At 46.5% G+C, this 17,445-nt stretch overlaps 9 protein-coding genes across 9 annotated transcripts; 4 read left to right on the top strand and 5 right to left on the bottom strand.

Annotated features, from left to right (window-relative positions):
• Positions 1–382: 382 nt before the first annotated feature.
• Positions 383–2,683, top strand: N7483_006543 (polynucleotide adenylyltransferase; the record flags this gene model as incomplete). Its single annotated transcript, XM_057089980.1, has 8 exons — positions 383–531; positions 595–743; positions 802–1,176; positions 1,241–1,452; positions 1,514–2,126; positions 2,198–2,312; positions 2,364–2,478; positions 2,612–2,683. The coding sequence occupies 8 exons, from the start codon at positions 383–385 to the stop codon at positions 2,681–2,683; spliced, it is 1,800 nt and encodes a 599-aa protein (XP_056944721.1).
• A 634-nt stretch (positions 2,684–3,317) lies between these two features.
• N7483_006542 (aldo/keto reductase) lies at positions 3,318–4,331 on the bottom strand (the record flags this gene model as incomplete). The annotated part of the gene is made up of 1 exon (XM_057089979.1): positions 3,318–4,331. One exon carries the CDS (start codon positions 4,329–4,331, stop codon positions 3,318–3,320), a length of 1,014 nt encoding a protein of 337 aa, XP_056944720.1.
• Positions 4,332–4,611: 280 nt separating this feature from the next.
• N7483_006541 (uncharacterized protein) lies at positions 4,612–6,753 on the bottom strand (the record flags this gene model as incomplete). Its single annotated transcript, XM_057089978.1, has 3 exons — positions 4,612–6,355; positions 6,425–6,528; positions 6,589–6,753. The coding sequence occupies 3 exons, from the start codon at positions 6,751–6,753 to the stop codon at positions 4,612–4,614; spliced, it is 2,013 nt and encodes a 670-aa protein (XP_056944719.1).
• Positions 6,754–7,219: 466 nt separating this feature from the next.
• On the top strand, positions 7,220–8,256 carry N7483_006540 (dihydrodipicolinate synthase family protein; the record flags this gene model as incomplete). Its single annotated transcript, XM_057089977.1, has 2 exons — positions 7,220–7,678; positions 7,735–8,256. 2 exons carry the CDS (start codon positions 7,220–7,222, stop codon positions 8,254–8,256), a joined length of 981 nt encoding a protein of 326 aa, XP_056944718.1.
• Positions 8,257–8,570: 314 nt separating this feature from the next.
• N7483_006539 (sialidase family protein) lies at positions 8,571–9,746 on the bottom strand (the record flags this gene model as incomplete). Its single annotated transcript, XM_057089976.1, has 1 exon — positions 8,571–9,746. The coding sequence occupies one exon, from the start codon at positions 9,744–9,746 to the stop codon at positions 8,571–8,573; it is 1,176 nt and encodes a 391-aa protein (XP_056944717.1).
• A 418-nt stretch (positions 9,747–10,164) lies between these two features.
• On the top strand, positions 10,165–11,981 carry N7483_006538 (uncharacterized protein; the record flags this gene model as incomplete). Its single annotated transcript, XM_057089975.1, has 5 exons — positions 10,165–10,383; positions 10,449–10,702; positions 10,767–11,160; positions 11,215–11,574; positions 11,628–11,981. The coding sequence occupies 5 exons, from the start codon at positions 10,165–10,167 to the stop codon at positions 11,979–11,981; spliced, it is 1,581 nt and encodes a 526-aa protein (XP_056944716.1).
• A 774-nt stretch (positions 11,982–12,755) lies between these two features.
• N7483_006537 (uncharacterized protein) lies at positions 12,756–13,340 on the top strand (the record flags this gene model as incomplete). The annotated part of the gene is made up of 1 exon (XM_057089974.1): positions 12,756–13,340. The coding sequence occupies one exon, from the start codon at positions 12,756–12,758 to the stop codon at positions 13,338–13,340; it is 585 nt and encodes a 194-aa protein (XP_056944715.1).
• Positions 13,341–13,806: 466 nt separating this feature from the next.
• On the bottom strand, positions 13,807–14,699 carry N7483_006536 (SDR family oxidoreductase; the record flags this gene model as incomplete). Its single annotated transcript, XM_057089973.1, has 3 exons — positions 13,807–14,094; positions 14,123–14,170; positions 14,220–14,699. Coding segments are annotated over 3 exons (816 nt in total), but the record flags the coding sequence as incomplete, so codon positions are not given.
• Positions 14,700–15,791: 1,092 nt separating this feature from the next.
• N7483_006535 (MFS transporter) lies at positions 15,792–17,443 on the bottom strand (the record flags this gene model as incomplete). The annotated part of the gene is made up of 2 exons (XM_057089972.1): positions 15,792–17,090; positions 17,153–17,443. 2 exons carry the CDS (start codon positions 17,441–17,443, stop codon positions 15,792–15,794), a joined length of 1,590 nt encoding a protein of 529 aa, XP_056944713.1.
• Positions 17,444–17,445: the final 2 nt, after the last annotated feature.

The following is a 17,445-nucleotide window of genomic DNA, read 5'->3' as shown; positions in this document are numbered from 1 at the left end:
ATTGGATAATTGAATTTCAACCTGGGGTCGTGGACAAATACAAAGCTCACTGGGCAGAATGGGATGGACGCCCATGCGGGCACGTGATATTCCTGAGTAAGCTTCCAAGGTTTGCTTAAGGGCGGCGGGCCGCGGGCGCCTGGACATGATTTCGCGTCTATCACCTTCCTTACTCCATTCGATCTTTCATTTCACCATTGTCTTTGCCCGGCGTCTTTCTTTTGTTGATTCGTCACTTCCTGATAATCACTCCTAATTTTGATTTCTCATTTCCCATTGCCGTCCTTGAGACGCGACTGTGACGTCGCTACCATTCTCCTTCCCGTTATCTTATCCTCTTGATCACATCACCGGTTTCTTTCATTGCAAAATTTGAGCTACCATGGCAGCCCAATCTGCCCGACAATGGGGTGTCACACCTCCGATCTCGACTGTGCTTCCTACCCAAGATGAGTTGGTCGCCAATGATGATCTCATCGCGGAGCTAAAGGCGCAGAATAACTTCGAGCCTCCAGCGGAGACGGAACGGAGGTATGTCAATCATCGCTCAATGAGGAGGTTGTGACCAAGAGTTGATTCTAACCAATGAAATAGACAACAGATGCTGCAGTTGCTTCAGCGCTGCGCTTTGGAGTTTGTCAAGGTCGTAAGTCGCAGAAAAGGAATGTCGCCTGCCGCTGTAGAAGCAGCCGGTGGTAAGATCTTTGCCTATGGCAGTTATCGTCTCGGAGTTTATGGTCCAGGTTTGTCGCGTCGACCTCTCCATTTGGCCAGCCTTCTTTTTGACAATTTTTACCGCAGGATCGGATATCGATACCCTCGTCGTTGGCCCGCAACATGTCCTGACTGAAGACTTCTTCGCCGACTTCCCGCCCGTTCTTGAACAACTAGCCCCCGAAGGCACGATTGAAAAGATGACACCCGTCCCCGATGCATTTGTCCCTATCATTAAGCTCGAACTTGCTGGAATCAGCATCGACTTGATCTTTGCTCGACTCATTGTTCCTTCGGTGCCCATGAACCTTGACTTAAAGAACAACGACTATCTGCGAGGTCTAGATGAGAAAGAGGTCCGGTCGCTTAATGGAACCCGTGTCACTGATGAGATTCTGGAGCTCGTTCCGCAGCAGAAGACATTCCGCTTGGCTTTGCGCGCGATCAAGCTCTGGGCCCAACGTGCGTGCTATTATGAATCCTTGCTTTCGGTATTCGATTACTTTTGCTGACAACTTCAATAAAGGACGCGCAATTTATGCCAACATTGTTGGCTTCCCTGGTGGTGTAGCATGGGCAATGCTGGTGGCTAGAGTCTGCCAGCTTTACCCTCAGGCTACTGGTTCTGTCATTGTAGGCAAGTTTTTCCGCATTATGAACAAGTGGTCATGGCCACAGCCTGTTTTGCTCAAGCCAATTGAGGATGGTCCTCTGCCAATGAAAGTTTGGAACCCAAAGGTAAGCTTCACTCACGTATTTTGCTCGCAATATGATCTGACGTTGTGGGGGGAACCCTTAGATCTACCACGGCGACCGTTTTCATCTTATGCCCATTATTACCCCGGCTTACCCCTCAATGTGCGCGACCCATAACATCTCAATGTCGACAAAGACAGTCCTTCTCCGGGAGCTTCAGAGAGGTGGCGATATGGTGGATAAAATCTTTTTGAAGCAACTCTCCTGGAACGATCTATTCACACGTCACAGCTTCTTCACAAATGATTACAAGTACTATCTCAGCATTACAGCCTCAAGCAAGACAAAGGAAGCAGAGTCCGTTTGGTCTGGCTTAGTTGAATCTAAGCTGCGACATCTGGTTGGAGCTCTTGATAGAAAAGCTGTTATTGCTGTTGCACACCCTTTCCCGAAGGGCTTTGAACGAATTCATCTTACTAAGAACGAAGATGAGATGGAGGCTGTGAAGAACGGATCCACTAAATATCAAGCCACTGGAACCAAAACTGAGATGACGGACGAGACCAAAGATGCAGCTCACCAAGCTGCTGCGGAGGCTGGGGCTGAGGATGCAGCAGTCCCAGAGCCTGCAGTGAAGCCTGTTGAAAGTAACGAGGGCCAGACAGTTTACACCACAACCTACTACATTGGCTTGGAATTGAAGCCGTTAGACCAAGGTAAGACCCCTCAAACTCGTTTCTACCTGTCATCTTTCCCCTCTTGCTCGTCATGCTAACTCAAATTCCAGGCGCACCGCGATCCCTGGATATTTCGACCGATTCCCAGATATTCAAATCTACCTGCACATCATGGCCTGGATACCAGCCAGAGGTAATGGATCTTTCTGTGATCCATGTTCGAAGGTATGGCAACACACGCTCCTATTCGGAATATCTCCTTTAACAATACTCTAGTTTCGATTTGCCCGATGATGTCTTTCAGCCGGGCGAAGTCCGTCCGGTCAAAAAAGTGAAGAAGGTTCAGAAGAGAGGCCTTCAAGGCCAAAAGCGACGAATCGATGAGTTGGACGTAAGTGCAAGAAGACACGGAGACTGAACTTGACTCAGCAACATATCAACACTCGAATTCGCCCCTGTGTCTCGTGACACCATTGCCCTTGAAGCCGATAGTTAGGCAGAGCTAATATCATTCTTAACCACAGGACCCGACCCAAGGTGCTGCTAAACGCCAGGTCACTCCCAACACGAAGCCCAACGATCCGACCGCCGCATGAACACAGTCTTATTCTTTGAATTTCGAACCAACGAGTCATTATGCCGGGCCGGTCCCCGCCAGATTCCATCATCCTTGTAATTGAAGACAATCTTTCAGATTCCCATCCCATCTAATATGCGAACGATGAGTTGTCAGTTGTGAGTTGTGAGTTGAGTTTTGACGATCTGCCAATCGACGACATCCCATGTTGAACCTGCGCTCGCAGAGCACAAGGTTGGTTCTTTCCACTTACCCTCTCCTTCAAGCATAATGGGCGAGTAAGACCAGAGTTTGTATCCTCGGAGAAGTCCGAGTGCACTCATTTTGCATGCTCCCTATTTGCAGCCTTCATACCCTTCTTTTGTTTTGCGCCACTTGTCGAGGTAGTCCATTCTCGGCTTCTGAAGACATGATCCACATTGTGTCATTGCTTCAGATTCTTGAAAATTGCAGATAATTCAGCTCAGATAGCTTAATCAAAGGGATGCTCCCGTCATGGGCGGGTTAAACGTAACTGTGTTCTATTTCTTCATGAGTCCTTGTAGCTGTGACTGATCACATATTTTAAGACTCATTTGAAGATTGATGTGATATTAAAGACATATTGGAGCAATAGGCAGTAAATTGATATCATGATATTGTTAAGGTACATTTCAGATCGCCTGAACACTTAGTGACTGATAAGGCTGTTCCAGATATTCGACTTCATCTAGCGAGAGCTTGATGTCCAAAGCCTCCAGTGCAGCTTCAATCCGCTCGATGCTGTTTAGCCCGACAATAGGGCAGGCTCCCTTCTGCATCAACCATGCCATTGCGACAGAGCTCATCGCACATTTCTTTCTTTGTGAAAGCTCCTCCACTCGGTTCACAATTACCGCATTCTGATCTCCAACAAACCACCGTTTAGTCTTCTCATCCTGATCTCCCCGACTGGATTTATCGTGCCACGGTCGTGCCAACAGGCCTCGTGCAAGTGGACTCCAAGGTATCAGTCCAACACCCTCAGCCTCACAGAAAGGATTCATCTCTCGCTCTTCTTCGCGGTAAAGAAGATTATAAAGTCCTTGCATACTGACAAATGGTGTCCACCCGTTCATTTTTGCACAATACTGTAGCCGTGCAAATTCCCAACAATGCATACTCGAGGCTCCCAAGTATCGAACTTTTCCCATATGAACAAGATCATGAAGCGCTCGCATGATCTCCTCAACTGGTGTTTCTGAGTCTAGTCGATGAAGTTGCAGGACATCGATATAGCTGGTGTTCAATCGACGTAAAGAGCCCTCCACTGCATCGAAAATGTGTTTTCGGCTTAACCCCACTTGATTCACAAGGGGCCCATCGTTGATAGCAGGATTCGGCCTTGACGTCGGGTCATCCTCTAGAACGGGGTAGTAAAGCTTTGTCATGATCACGACTTTACTTCGAGGAATCGAATACTTCGTCAATGCTTTGCCGAGAATGGTCTCGGATTCTCCATTCGAGTATGTGTTTGCTGTGTCGAAAGTGTTTATTCCCAAATCAAAGGCCTTCTTCAATAAAGGAAGTGAGGCTTCCTCGTCTAGGACCCATGGTGACCCTTCCCAGTTTGGGTTGCCATAAGTCATACATCCGAGGATTATTCGAGAGACTTTTAGTCCACTGTTGCCGAGTCGCTGGTACTGCATGGCTGGTGCGACATTGCTTTTTTGGCATAGGAGTGAAGAATCCATGGGAAGATGATACTCTATCTCAAACTTTTGACAAATTAAAGTGGTTTATTTGAGGGTTTACAACCATTTATAGTTTTGATCGGTCTCATGCGGCTTATTGGCTCGGTGATCTCTCCGTGATTGCGGCCAACAGAAATTCTTCCGGATATGAAGTTAATCGAGAGCACTAAAAGGTAGAAAGTACTACAGCCTGAGAATGAGAATTCATTTCCAAAATTGAGATTCGTATTATAGTCTAAGGCATCCCATTTGACATCATCCCAGGAAAAGTGAACTCTCCAAAATCAGCAAGCAAAAAGTCATCTACAGGCGTGACAAGAGACTCCCCAGGAAATGGGAATGAACCTGGCACTGAGTCCATATGCCCATCCAAGTTCTGGGACTGGTATCCCATCATATTGTTTGAGGCTGGCAGGGATAAGTCCATTTGACTACCCTCCTTTTGAAGAGACGCAACACACTCATGTAATTTCCGTGTTAGACCAGGAGTCATTCGGCAGATCGGATGTTGTTGAACGCTTGGTGTAGCCTGGAACAACTCTAGCACCTTGCGAATTAACTCGAAGTCTTGACCTGAAGAAATTGACAGTTGCGTATGGTAATTCTTGGTGACCTCTAACAAGAAGTGTCCCGCAAACGCAATCATGATGTGGAAGTAGTGTGGCATTCCAATTAAGCTGTGCTGGATATTTTCCTCGTGAAGGATCATCTCGAAAATTGCTACAGCTGCTTCGTGCGCCATACTTGCTGCTGTTATAAAGTGAGGAGGAAGAGCCTCCCCATTCAGACCTTTGAATACCTGGTGTCCAAGGTACAACTTTCCAAAATGATAATGTAGTTGGAGGCCGCGTTTGGGGAAGTCTCCGATGTATGGATCAGGTTTGAAAAGTGTGGAAAATTTGTTAAACCAGCGGTCCAACTGGCGAGAATAATGAATGATCTGATTTGCTAGTGATTGTGGTACTCGGATTTCTTGGTCCGAGCCTAATAAGTCTCGAATTTGACTCATGATGACAAGAAGTGCCACCTGGGAGATGAGTCGAATATCCGAATCCGTAGTATCATCACGGGCCAGGAAGGTTTCCCAACCTAATGCAATTTCCTTGTCACTGCGAAGAAGTGGATCGCGGTTGTGAAGGATCGAAAGGTGCTCATCGGATATGAAGATGAGATACCATAACCTTACACGATCCTTGACTGCCATTGTCTCTATCGATGTAGTATTTGGAGAGCTGTGAGTGGGTATCAATCGGCCATCACTTGCGCTGCAGAGATGATTAAAGCTACGATGGAGTCGCATGTCTGCTGCACGACGAATGGCATCACTTGAAAGAATCCTCGATGCATCTGAAAGCCAAAAAGAAGATATGCATAGAGCACGCACATATTCCAGATCATGTTTCTCAAAAATCGACCGCGACATGAGCCGCCGAAACTCGCGATTGCATGTCTCGTAGAGGGATTGGGCCTGGGGGTCTTGCAATGCGGAAATGGTGCATACTGCCGCAAATAGCAGCGGCGATGTACTCCTCAGCTGGAGGAATGTGCGATATCCGCTACATATTCCATAGAGATAGGGATCAAGCTGCGTGAAATAACGTTCAACCAAACTTTCTGCCACGCTCAAACTTATGACACCTTTGGTGACAAGATCCTGTGGAAAGTGCTGCTTCTGACGGGTAACACTTGGTGGAGTATTGGCAGATGATCCTGGACTTCCAAACTTGGCGATATCTAAATAGGTGTCGATAGGTGCTTGGACCGCAGATGGTGTATCAGGTGGAGATATCTCACAGCCATCAAGTTCTTCGGGATCTCGCTCCAAGTCTTCCGAGTCGTTTTGTGATGCTTTATTTTCACTAGCAGAGGCCCCGCCCGTGCAAACGAGAGGTTTTGGTTGAGAGAAGTTAAGATGTTGGCATATATTCGTCAATAGTTCATGGATATTGCGGACATCATTTTGTAGATGTTCCGTGTTCCTAAGTCATCAAGTTAGTGCCCAATTAGTATATAGAGAGCAGACTATCCATTCCGGGGTTGTCACATACTTTACTTCCTCCACCAATGATTGTAGACTCTTGTTCAACACACATGATAGTCCTCGGCGACGACATCGTGTACACGGTGGCCCTTCGGTCATATCACATTTGATCTAAGCTGTGTCAGTTGGGCCTATCAGAAGAGTAATGATGCTGCTCATGACGATACACACCTTTTGCTTCCTACAGGCTCCACACGCAGTGATTTTGCGGGTAATCCCCGGCAAAACATCGAGCACTTCGGGGTCCTTCGAATTGAGAAGCTCGGTCGAGGGAGAATTGGCATCCGGTAACCCTTCCGGTCCCTCGTCGGTTGAGATCCGCTTTCGCTTTGTCATGTTTAATTTGTGATAGGGGCTGCCAGGTGCTCAGAGCGGCATTGTGATGGGTCTCAGAATAACAGCGCGCCGGTGAGCACCCCGACGGGTTTATCTATTAACGAGAGGGGAAATGTTGAGTCCCGCCATGACGAAACCTCCTTTTGCTATTCGTTGAATGTGCATCCTTTGACCACGTCCTCGGTGGAACCAAGAAAGGTATGGATCATCTGGTTTTCCTGGAGCTTCCCCACATCATCTAACAGGGCTGATTGGGGACAGCTCGAGCTCCCCGCATCTGTGGAAAAGACTCCGGACGGAAATCTCGGAGACACACCGAGAATCCGAGATGACTTGATAATCTTCCAGGATAATTGCGAATCAGGCAATGTCTATAAGGTGAATAAGATGATGTTCACACGCGCAAGCTTATGTGTAAACCCAATTTGGTGTGAATATCCCTCCCGAGGTAAACAACCAAGACACCATGACATCTACCCTCCCACCGAAATCAAAGCCCCTCCCTCGCGGGGTTTACCCGCCAGTTATTTCGCTGTTCAAGTCGAACCCGCGACAAGAAATCGACCTAGACGCTTCCTATAAGTTCTTTTGCCATCTGATTCGAGGTGGAGTTGATGGCCTTGTACTCGCCGGTACCAACGCAGAGGCTGTTCTGCTTTCTCCCGAGGAACGCAAAGATTTAGTCAAGGTCGCAAAAAAGGCTGCTTCCGATCTCGGTCGCCCTGAATTGGCAGTAATTGCTGGCATCAGCGGACAGTCTACAAATGAATCGATTCGTCTTGCAGAAGATGCATTGAGTGCGGGCGCCGACTTCGGCTTATTACTCCCACCGAATTACTGGGCCAAGGCTGTTACCAAAGATGTAATTCTCAGCTTCTATCACGATGTCGCAGACGCAACTGATCTACCGATCGTGATTTATAGCGTAAGTCACACTGGTCTGTGATTGCCATGACTCGACATTGACTCAATTTCTATTAGTTTCCCGCGATGTGCAATGGCATTGACATGAATTCTGACACGTTATCCGAGCTTGCGCAACATCCTAATATTGTCGGTGTCAAGCTGACATGTGGAAATGCCGGGAAAGTGACAAGACTGACACAGGAATACAACCATGATCAGTTTGCCGTTTATGCTGGTTCCTCAGACTGGTTAATTCCTTGCTTGGCAGGTGGAGGCAGTGGATGCGTCACTGGAATTGCGAATATCTTCCCGAAATCCGTGGCTAAGATTTACGCTCTGTGGAATGCTGGGCACATTCAAGAAACCAAGGAGCTACAGGGGTTGGTGGCTCAGGCGGAGAAGGCATGCAAGGAAGGGATCGCGCCCACCAAATATGCGGCCTTCCATTTTGCAGGATCGGCTGCTGGGTTAAATGATCCCAAAGCCTTTTGGCCGAGGAAGCCATACACCCCGTGTGGAAGTGAGAAGGCTGCGTGGGTGGAAAAGGTGATGCAGCACTTGGTGCAAATAGAGCAGAACCTACCTGATGCTGTGTAATTAAGACAACAGAATTTCCTGATTGAATATTACCGGTACTATATTTAGCCTGAAGTTCTCAAAATCTCCCTAGAAGCGTCGATGGTCGGCATATTATCCTATGCGATGGATTGTCCAAGATGAAGAAGTATTAAACTATAGCGAGCTAAAATAGCGACATCAGTTTCTAGATAAGTTTATTAGTATATCTTAGAGCTATTATTAAATTATTTTTTTAGGTTTACTATACATGATTTGGAATAATTACAACTTGAAGGTAAAGTGAGCTGATTCATGCATTTCTATCTAAAATCAAATCTAAGAATGCCTCATGATCACTGAAAGAAGTCTGCCCTTAGTTGAACATACTTGATCCGCTGCCTCCAAAAGGTAAAAGCAATATGAATCACTCCGTCCTTTTGAAAAAATATGCTTGGGTAAGACAACTCGCGATTGAGCTTTTGCTCACTGTTGTTCGTTAAACAATATCCGTCTCCCTCTTCCAGTGTTTTCCATTTCCAAGTAGCACCGTTATCATCACTCCAAGCAACACATAGCGGTGCCCGTGGCGCACCCCAGAAGGCTTCCTTGCCGTGCTTGCTAGCTTGATTGGCACGTGTATCAGTGCCGTCGCTTATATCGTCATAAAGGCCATCACGTCGGCCAACTGCATCCTTTTTTGAGGAATGATTATACACGAGGACCACCCGACCAGATGGCAACACATCGAAACAGATTCCTGCATTGGGATTGGGCAATACAGTTGCTTCGGGCTCGCTCCAATCGATACCATTGGGAGAGGTCGAGAGGTATACGTGATCCGCCCACCGACTTCGAAATAGTCCGAGATAGGAGCCATCTTTCAGTTCCTGGATATTCATGTGAACACATCCGTAGCTGTTCGGTATCTCCTTTTCGGTCCATGTTTGGCCCCCATCTTTCGATAAGCGTATGCAAGAGATGTCGTCACTTCCAAGCCATCGCTCGCCTGGTTCGGCACGACATTTGAATATAGGAACTATCCATGTGGCATCTTTGAGAACGATGACTGGTTGACGGATGAATGTCCCAGGCTCGTCAAACAAAACTGTAGGCTCAGACCAGCTCTTCCCCTCATCGGTGGAAGTCAATTGCTTGACTACTGCCGAGTCTTGGTTCCCGGCATCCTGAGACGTGTATAAAAGTCGAAGCTCGCCGGTTGAGGCGTCGTGGAAAAGGACAGGATTTTGTTCGCTTCGGGTTTGATCGTGTGTCATTTTGATTGCTGCCTGCCATGCTTTTTCTCCGGCTGGGAGTCGGGACATGTAGATGCAAATATCGGGACGACCCTCAATACTACCACCGAACCACGCGCAAAGCAAGTCTCCATTCGGGAGAAGGAGGAGGTTCGACGCGTGACATTGTGTAGTGAGGGCAGGTATGAATGCCTCTAGCTGCGTGTATGATCGCTTTGAAAATACTTGGAGGTCAGGGTGGAACTCAGGTGCTGTGTGATCAGAAGTTGAAGCCATGGCGGTGGCTGGTAGGTTGTCTGAGGAATTGTGATTCAGACAAGAAGGTTGGAGGTTCAAACAAAACTTCAGGACCTCTTATCTTATCTTCAGCGAGCTATAGCTAACCAAATGCAGAAACGAGCATTGATATCGGGATGGTCACCGAGGAAGACTGGATTTGAGCCAGATGTCGGTGGGCAAGCCGGCATCAGATCGACGTCGCTCCACACTCTCCACTTCCCCATGGGGTTTGCAGATAAATTCCGGGGAAGCATCCGTTATGCTGCAGTTTGGATTAAAGATGCTCAGAGTGGAGCATTGATTCCTTCCCTCGATTTTTGAGCTCGCTATATATCCATTTCCTCATCAAGCAGGAAGCATTGGTTTTCAGAATTCTATCTCGCACCTTGAATTACCACAACTTGAACATTGAAACATGGCTGGAAGCACAAGCATCTGGGTCAGTAGTGAGGCGAAGAATGATCCACCAGCAATCTTCAATCTTCGCCTTCTCTATCTTCTCGTTGCTGTTGCGTGGGGAGGTGCATTTTATGGATTCGACACTGGAAATATTTCGGGGATTCAAACCCTCGCTTCATTTGAAAAAGCCTTTGGAATGGCCGATATGACTACATCGGAGATCGACAATCGAAAGGTGACTCGCAATATCAATTTTCTCTCTACCAAGTCTCAGCTAACTAACATGTCTGTGGGTATTAGGGAATCATCTCCGCGATGCTAGCAGCTGGTGGATCAGCAGGCGCCTTACTTGCGGCTCCAACATCCGATTACCTTGGCCGCAAATGGTCTGTCTTCTTATGGGCTGTCATTTTCATAATTGGAGCTGCAATGCAGATGGTGCCTACCTATAATGTGCTTCTCGCAGGTCGATTCATTGCTGGGATGGGTGTCGGTGCTTCATCAATGCTCACGCCGCAATTCTTGGCAGAGAACTCCCCCCAAATCAGTTCGAGGTGCTATGACAGCTACATACAATCTTATGATCGTAACTTGCATCATGTTGGCATTCTTTATCAGCTATGGTGTCTCTAAATGGTCTTATCCTGGAGTTGAGACGGATAATCGCCAATGGCAAACTGCTATGGCAATTCAACTCATCCCAGGTGGCCTCATGTGCTTGATGATTCCATTTGTCCCAGAAACACCCCGATGGTTGATTAACCATGGGAAACATGAACAGGGACTTGCGAATATTTGCAAGTTGAGGAAGTTGCCTCCTTATCACGAGTATGTGCAGACCGAGTTTCGCGAGATCGAAGCCCAAGTGACCTATGAGCAAGAATTCTACGCCGGACACAGCTATTGGGTTGTGATTAAGGATATTTTTACTTTGAAAAACAACTTTCAGCGTTTCTTCCTGGCTATTATGTTATTTCTATTTCACAAACTCACTGGAACAGATTCCCTTAACGTGAGTTACCATGACTTTGATATGGCCCCTACATTTTACTGACATGGAGTGCAGTACTATGCGCCCGAGATTTTCGACTTGATTGGGGTCTCGGGTGGCTCAAGTAATTTACTGGATACTGGAATCTATGGTGTCGTTAAAGTGGTAACGTCTCTGTTCTATGTGTCATATTTGATTGATCGCATTGGACGTCGGATTCCACTACTCGTTGGCGCAACGATTCAAGCCACCTGCATGCTATATCTTGCTCTTTATCTTCGCTTTGCAGGCACAACTGATGATAGCACTGGAGAAGGTACACCTGCGGGAGGAATTGCTGGCATTGTGTTTATTTACATTTACGCCTTTGGGTGGTCATTCGGTCACTCGGTAGCGCCCTATGTTCTTGCGGCGGAAGTCTTTCCATCACGAATTGTGAGTTCCATTTTTGAATTGTTTTGAGCTGTCAAAATGCTAATATTACTAAGCGCTCTTTCTGCATGGCTATTTGCTTGTTTGTCGATTGGATTGTCGATTATGGAATCACCCGTGCTACACCAAACATGATTACCGAGATGGGATGGGGTGTGTTTTTGTTATATGCTATGCTGACATACCTGGGTGTAGTTTTCATCTTCTTCTGCATGCCGGAGTTGAAGGGCCGATCGATTGAAAGTATGGATGCTCTATTTGATCGACCCTTGTGGACTATGTGGCGACATGCCTATCCTACAGAGGAAGGGAAAGTCCGCTCTGATGTCCGTGAGATTATGGCTGGAAAGCTTCAGAACCATGAGGATGACAATAAGAGGGAATATGTGGAACATGTGGAGACTGCCTGAAATATTGAATACTAGTAGTATCCCGAGAATTTTATGACATGAAATATGAATGATTTGATTTGTCCTCCTTCGCTGGCTTGAGAAGGAATTTAGAGATACGGATCAACTCCGATCATCTAGGTCTATTCCACGAGAGGTAGAAGTTCTGATCTATTACGGGCTTCTCTCCGATGAGTTACAGCTTACCCGGAGTGGAGATAATAAATGGATGACTAGAAGCATAGATAAGCCGACTGTAGTCGCAAATTAATTGAAAATCAAGGTATTAAATTCATAATTTCTAGGAATAATGACTAGTTTGCAGACTAAAGTCTTTACTTTGAACACCGGGGCAGATATTCCTGCCATCGGGTTTGGTACTTGGAAAGCTGCCCCAGGAGAGGCTGCTACAGCTGTTAAAGCTGCGTTTGATGCGGGCTATCGGCATTTTGTAAGGATCATGTGAATACAAAAAGTTGCTCTTTGATCATACTAACACCTCTTAATAGGATTGCGCACCTCTATGTGAGATTTCCAGCCTCCGACCATGGAGCATGAGCAGAAGCTGATAAATGATAGATGGAAATGAACCTGAGATCGGCCAGGTTTTCAAAGCTACAAGTGTCTCAAGAGATGATTACTTCGTCACCACCAAGCTGTATGCTCATAATCTCTTTTGCGGTTAGCTATGGAAATTGACCAGTTTTTAGATGGTCCTCCGATCATCGACGTATCACCTCCGCCCTCCAAAAATCTCTCGATGATCTATGTCTCGACTATGTCGATCTCTACCTAATGCACTGGCCTATCACCCTTCCCACTTCTACCCCAGAGAAATACGGAAAAGAAGATCGCACAGTGCGTGACCCAGATTGGAATTTCTGTGACACATGGAGGGAAATGGAAAAGCTGTTGGAAACAGGAAAAGTGCGCGCAATTGGCGTTGCAAACTTCTCAACTGTAAACCTGGAGAAACTATTGAGAACTTGCAAGATTGTTCCAGCTGTGAACCAAACAGAAATTCAGCCATTGCTTCCTCAGGAGAAGTTGAACGCGTTCTGTTCTCAGCATAACATCCATCAGACTGCCTTTGGACCTCTTGGAGGAAGTGGGAGTACATTACATGAAAATCCTGTGGTCAAGAGAATTGCAGAGAAGAGGGGATGTAGCTCAGGCAATGTCTTGCTCAGCTGGGGTGTGCGGAAAGGATGGAGTGTGATCCCAAAGAGTATCAATCCTGTCAGAATTACGAGTAATCTGAGGGATTGCTTTGAGATGAATGGTCAGGAGGTGGAGCAAGTGGACAATTTGGTCGAGGCACTTGGAGGAAAGCGCTTCAATGTTCCAAATTGGGGGACGACTGTGTTCCATGACGATTAGTATTTGAAAATAAATTCTTGTTATATTCTGCAAATTATTCAAAAAGATTTGGAAGCATCTGGAGAGTCAAATAAATGCTATTTGCATTCACTCAAGTATATTACAATTATTGTAAAGCCCCATTGAATTTACTTATAGGTTTGAGACCAAAGAATGACGGAGGTTAATGAGATCCATGACCCTTGAGGTGGTTCACAATATGCTGATGGGCATGACAGGTTGCAGACTCGGAAATCTTGTGTCAACTTCTGAAATTACCTATGGGAGCAGACTTGAATGTTGCTTCATTGTAGATAAAATGAATATCAGGTCCAAGAGCCTCGGGCTTAATAGGAGAACCTTGGAACTTTATGAGAAGGGAGCTGAGATGTTCAGATTGCAGTACCAATGGAGACAGAGTACAGTTCACCTTCCCGCCTCTTGTGCGATGCTTCGATCCACATTTGAATCAATGTGACACTTCAAATTACTCCAAGAACAAATTCCTCTTCTCTTCAAGCCACTGCTCAAATTTGATTGGCGCCTGTCCAGTATAAGCTTGAACATTCTTCAATGCGTTCACATAGTCAGGTGGGGTGGAGATATCCGACGCAGGCCCAGTGATGTTGGCGACAAACCACTCAGCAACAGGTCTGGGAAGACCAGATTTCTTCATGGCATCTTGCACGGCTTCTTCTCTCTCAAGTTTGATCACTTGTACTTCCTTCCCGATGGATCGCGCAATAATCAATATTGCGTCTTGATATGATAGTAGCTGAGGCCCAACCAGGCCACAATCACACGTACGTCAGATCCATGAACCAAAAGCTTTCCACAGACGCGCCCAATATCTGCTGGCACAATTCAATCAAGCTTAGCATCAGGATTAGCGAATCTCACTTCCCCTGAGAGAATTTCACTCTTCATGGAAATCATGTTGCTGGCAAAGAATCCTGGTCGAACCACAATACCATTGTCGCCAAAAACTTCATCTAACGAAATCTCAACTTGAGCGTGCATATATGGGACAAATTCGGTGGGTGATATAGTACGAAAATCTTCAGAGACGCTGAAGGAGCTCAGAAACACAACAGACTCCACTCCAGCCTCTTTCAGAGCCTCGATTGAGGATCGCATCCCATCTCTGGTTGCATGAACGAGGTAAATAAAAGCACGCTTCGCTCCAGTCTGCTCCACGGCCGCTTTGATGGTTTTCGGCTGGTTCAAATCGGCCTGGACCCTCTCGGCAGCAATATTGTCGAGTATTGGGATGTGCTTTGAAGGGTCGCGCATTGCTAGGACGACCTGTGCGCCCTCTTCATGAGCGGTCAGAGCGGCCACAGAACCGACCCTTCCTGCTGGTCCGAAAACAATGACAGTCTAGGACGACGACATAGCGCTTTCAACTTGAAGTAACAAAAATTGAAAGTAGTTATAGTTGTTCGGTGAGAAATAAGACTGAAGGTACTAGTAAGAGAACTCGATGCACTTCTTTCTCTGAATCTTTCCGGTGAGCATAATCAAGCTATTTATATTGCATCGGTCAGTCAACCATGGAGGTGTTCAAGTTCTTTCCTTGTTTCTTTCTGAGAAGCCGGTTCTCTAGCTATGAGTGTGTTTTGATGCTTCGGTTGGATGGATACGACTCGATATCCGTTCGGACCAATCGCTAAAGTGAGCCGGTGACAAGACATGATCTTTATTCCAGAGCCAACTGGTTTTTGATTGGATGTTTTGACTGGAATCATTCCACTGTTGTTGGTGGCTGAAACATGTCATATGCCCATGGGCCTGAGCACCTTAGGCAACCCATGGAAGTACATCCTCGAAGCATGTAGTACATGGGACTCTGATGGAAATTCTGGGCCCTTGAGATGATACGAATGCCACACCTACACGGAGGTAGAGTGCTACATTGAAAATATTTAGAATGGGGTCCAATTTTGGGACTCGGAAGGACATATCGGACCGTTGGAATGATGTTTCAAAATTCAAGTTTTCCTATGTACATCAATAGAACCAAATACAGAAATCTCGTGATCCTAGTAAGAACTTGAAGCGAACATTGAATGGAAAACTCGGAATATTCTGCGGGGAGAATAAAATTTGAAGTTCATTGGTCGGATGCTCACTGGCACTTCCAAGATGTTCATTATCATTTAGTCGTCGCGGGTGACCTAAAACCTCCGTATATCAAGAATCAAGATTGATTTCACTACTCATGCAAGATGTATAGGCGCCTCATAATTTCAAGTTCAAATGCTGATCTTTATTTTCTTCTCAGGCTCTCTGTGTGTACCTATTCAACAGACTTGGCGCGTCAATTATTGGCCAAGTTGGTTTAAGTCACGGTTCCAATCAGGTATAGTACTTTATACATTTCCTCGCTCGCTTTTTGCATAGGTGGTTGAGAGATAGTCGTGTAATGACTCAAGGGCGAACAAAAACCTTGAAACCTTGATGGCTCTATCATCAATTTTTATTTCCGTTCAAAGTGGCTTCAGCCACAGACTTCTCCTCCTTCTTCCCCAGCCTCTTTTGACGCCATTTCATTCCGTGTGACATCATGAGCCAAAAACAGGGTGATGCTGCAAAGGCGATCAACGCAAGAGTTGTATAAGCCCAGCCCGATCCCATAGCCCGGATCATCGGACTGATTGCAGCAGACGATGCAGCACCTAGCTCACACCGAAAAAGGTTGTTCGCTGCGGTCGCGGATGCCGACTTTCCAGGCCAGATGTCAACCATTAAGGCATTCAAAACCTGAGATGTCCCCATCAACGACCATCCTGCAATGAACAGGAGAATGATAGGGGCAGCCAGATTGACCTTATGGCCCAAGACCCATCCATAGGCAATGACTGACGCAAGACTCAAATAGTACAACGGCAGTGCAACTTCCAATCGGGCCCTCTCGATATTGAAGTTACGAAGATCTTGTCGAACACCTTTCAGAACAGGAATCCCGGCGCGCTTGGCGTGGCGTCGATAGTTCCAATCCACGATACGTCCGGTTGTAAAGGCGGAACCAACACCACCTGCACCTATAGGGAGGTACATTAACCCGCTTTCGATATTGTTGAAATGGTATACTTCATGGAACGAGGTTGTGGCACCGGTCATAACAGCATAAAAGCATGCGAACATCAATCCAGTTGTTAACAGGATTAAAGATGTTTCCAAATCAAGGCAGACTCTTAGAGTTGGCCAAGGCGAAGGGATCTGTAACTTATAGTTCTTTCGAACCTCAGCAATTTGTTCAGGATCTGGGTTGATGCCATTCTTCATCTGTCGCTTATGCCGAATGATATCGGTTACTGAGTTATTCAGAGGTGGTGGTGGAACCGATCCATCTCCAACGACTTTCCGACACGTCTCTGGAAGGAAAAGTGCAAGGCAGAGGAAAAAGGTGCCGCCAAAAATGAGAAGGAACCAGAAGATCCAATGCCAGTTGAGATATTGGCTTATCAAGCCACCTAGAACTGGAGAAAGAGAAGGTCCCAGCATACTTCCAAGGGAGGCAAATGCGATGTAATGGCCTCGCTCTGCGGATGTGACCATATCTCCTACCAGGCCATTGGCTAGTGCCACAGTACCACTACTACCAGCACTTTGAAGCATGCGCAGCAGTAATAGTGCAACATAGCTATTTTGCAGTCCGAGGCCGAGATTTGCAAGGAGGTAGATTGTAAAACAGATCATGTACGCTGGACGTCGTCCGGCAGTATCTGAAAATCCGGCAATAAACATTGGTGCAACGCCTTGCAGGATCTAAATGAACAATGAGAAAAATGAGCAAGAGAAACAAAAGCATATGATGAGCGGTGACTTACCAAGTATGTGGTCACGGTAATGTCTATCCTCGAGGTAGTCTCGTCAAGAGCTGCGGCGATTGTGTCCAAAGCAGGGAAGTATATGCTCGATGATAAGGGCGAGAAGAATGCCGCAAGAGACCCAACAGAGACCATTACCTTCTTTTCAGTGACTGTAAATGCGGAGTATTGTTTATGTACTGGCTCGGCATCTTTGGCGATTGCTTTTTCTGGATCTTGACTTGATAGTTGTTCTGCAGACCCTGGTCCAGAGCCGGTGGGGCTGGTTTGCCTGTCAACGGGTATCGGCATGG

The sequence above is a fragment of the Penicillium malachiteum genome (genome assembly GCF_028827825.1).
Source record: "Penicillium malachiteum strain IBT 17515 chromosome Unknown utg000003l:1.0-4950554.0:1.0-4952489.0, whole genome shotgun sequence".
NCBI classification, from domain to species: domain Eukaryota; kingdom Fungi; phylum Ascomycota; class Eurotiomycetes; order Eurotiales; family Aspergillaceae; genus Penicillium; species Penicillium malachiteum.
Note: the sequence above shows the minus strand (reverse complement) of the source record. Positions and strands in the feature narration are given on the sequence as shown.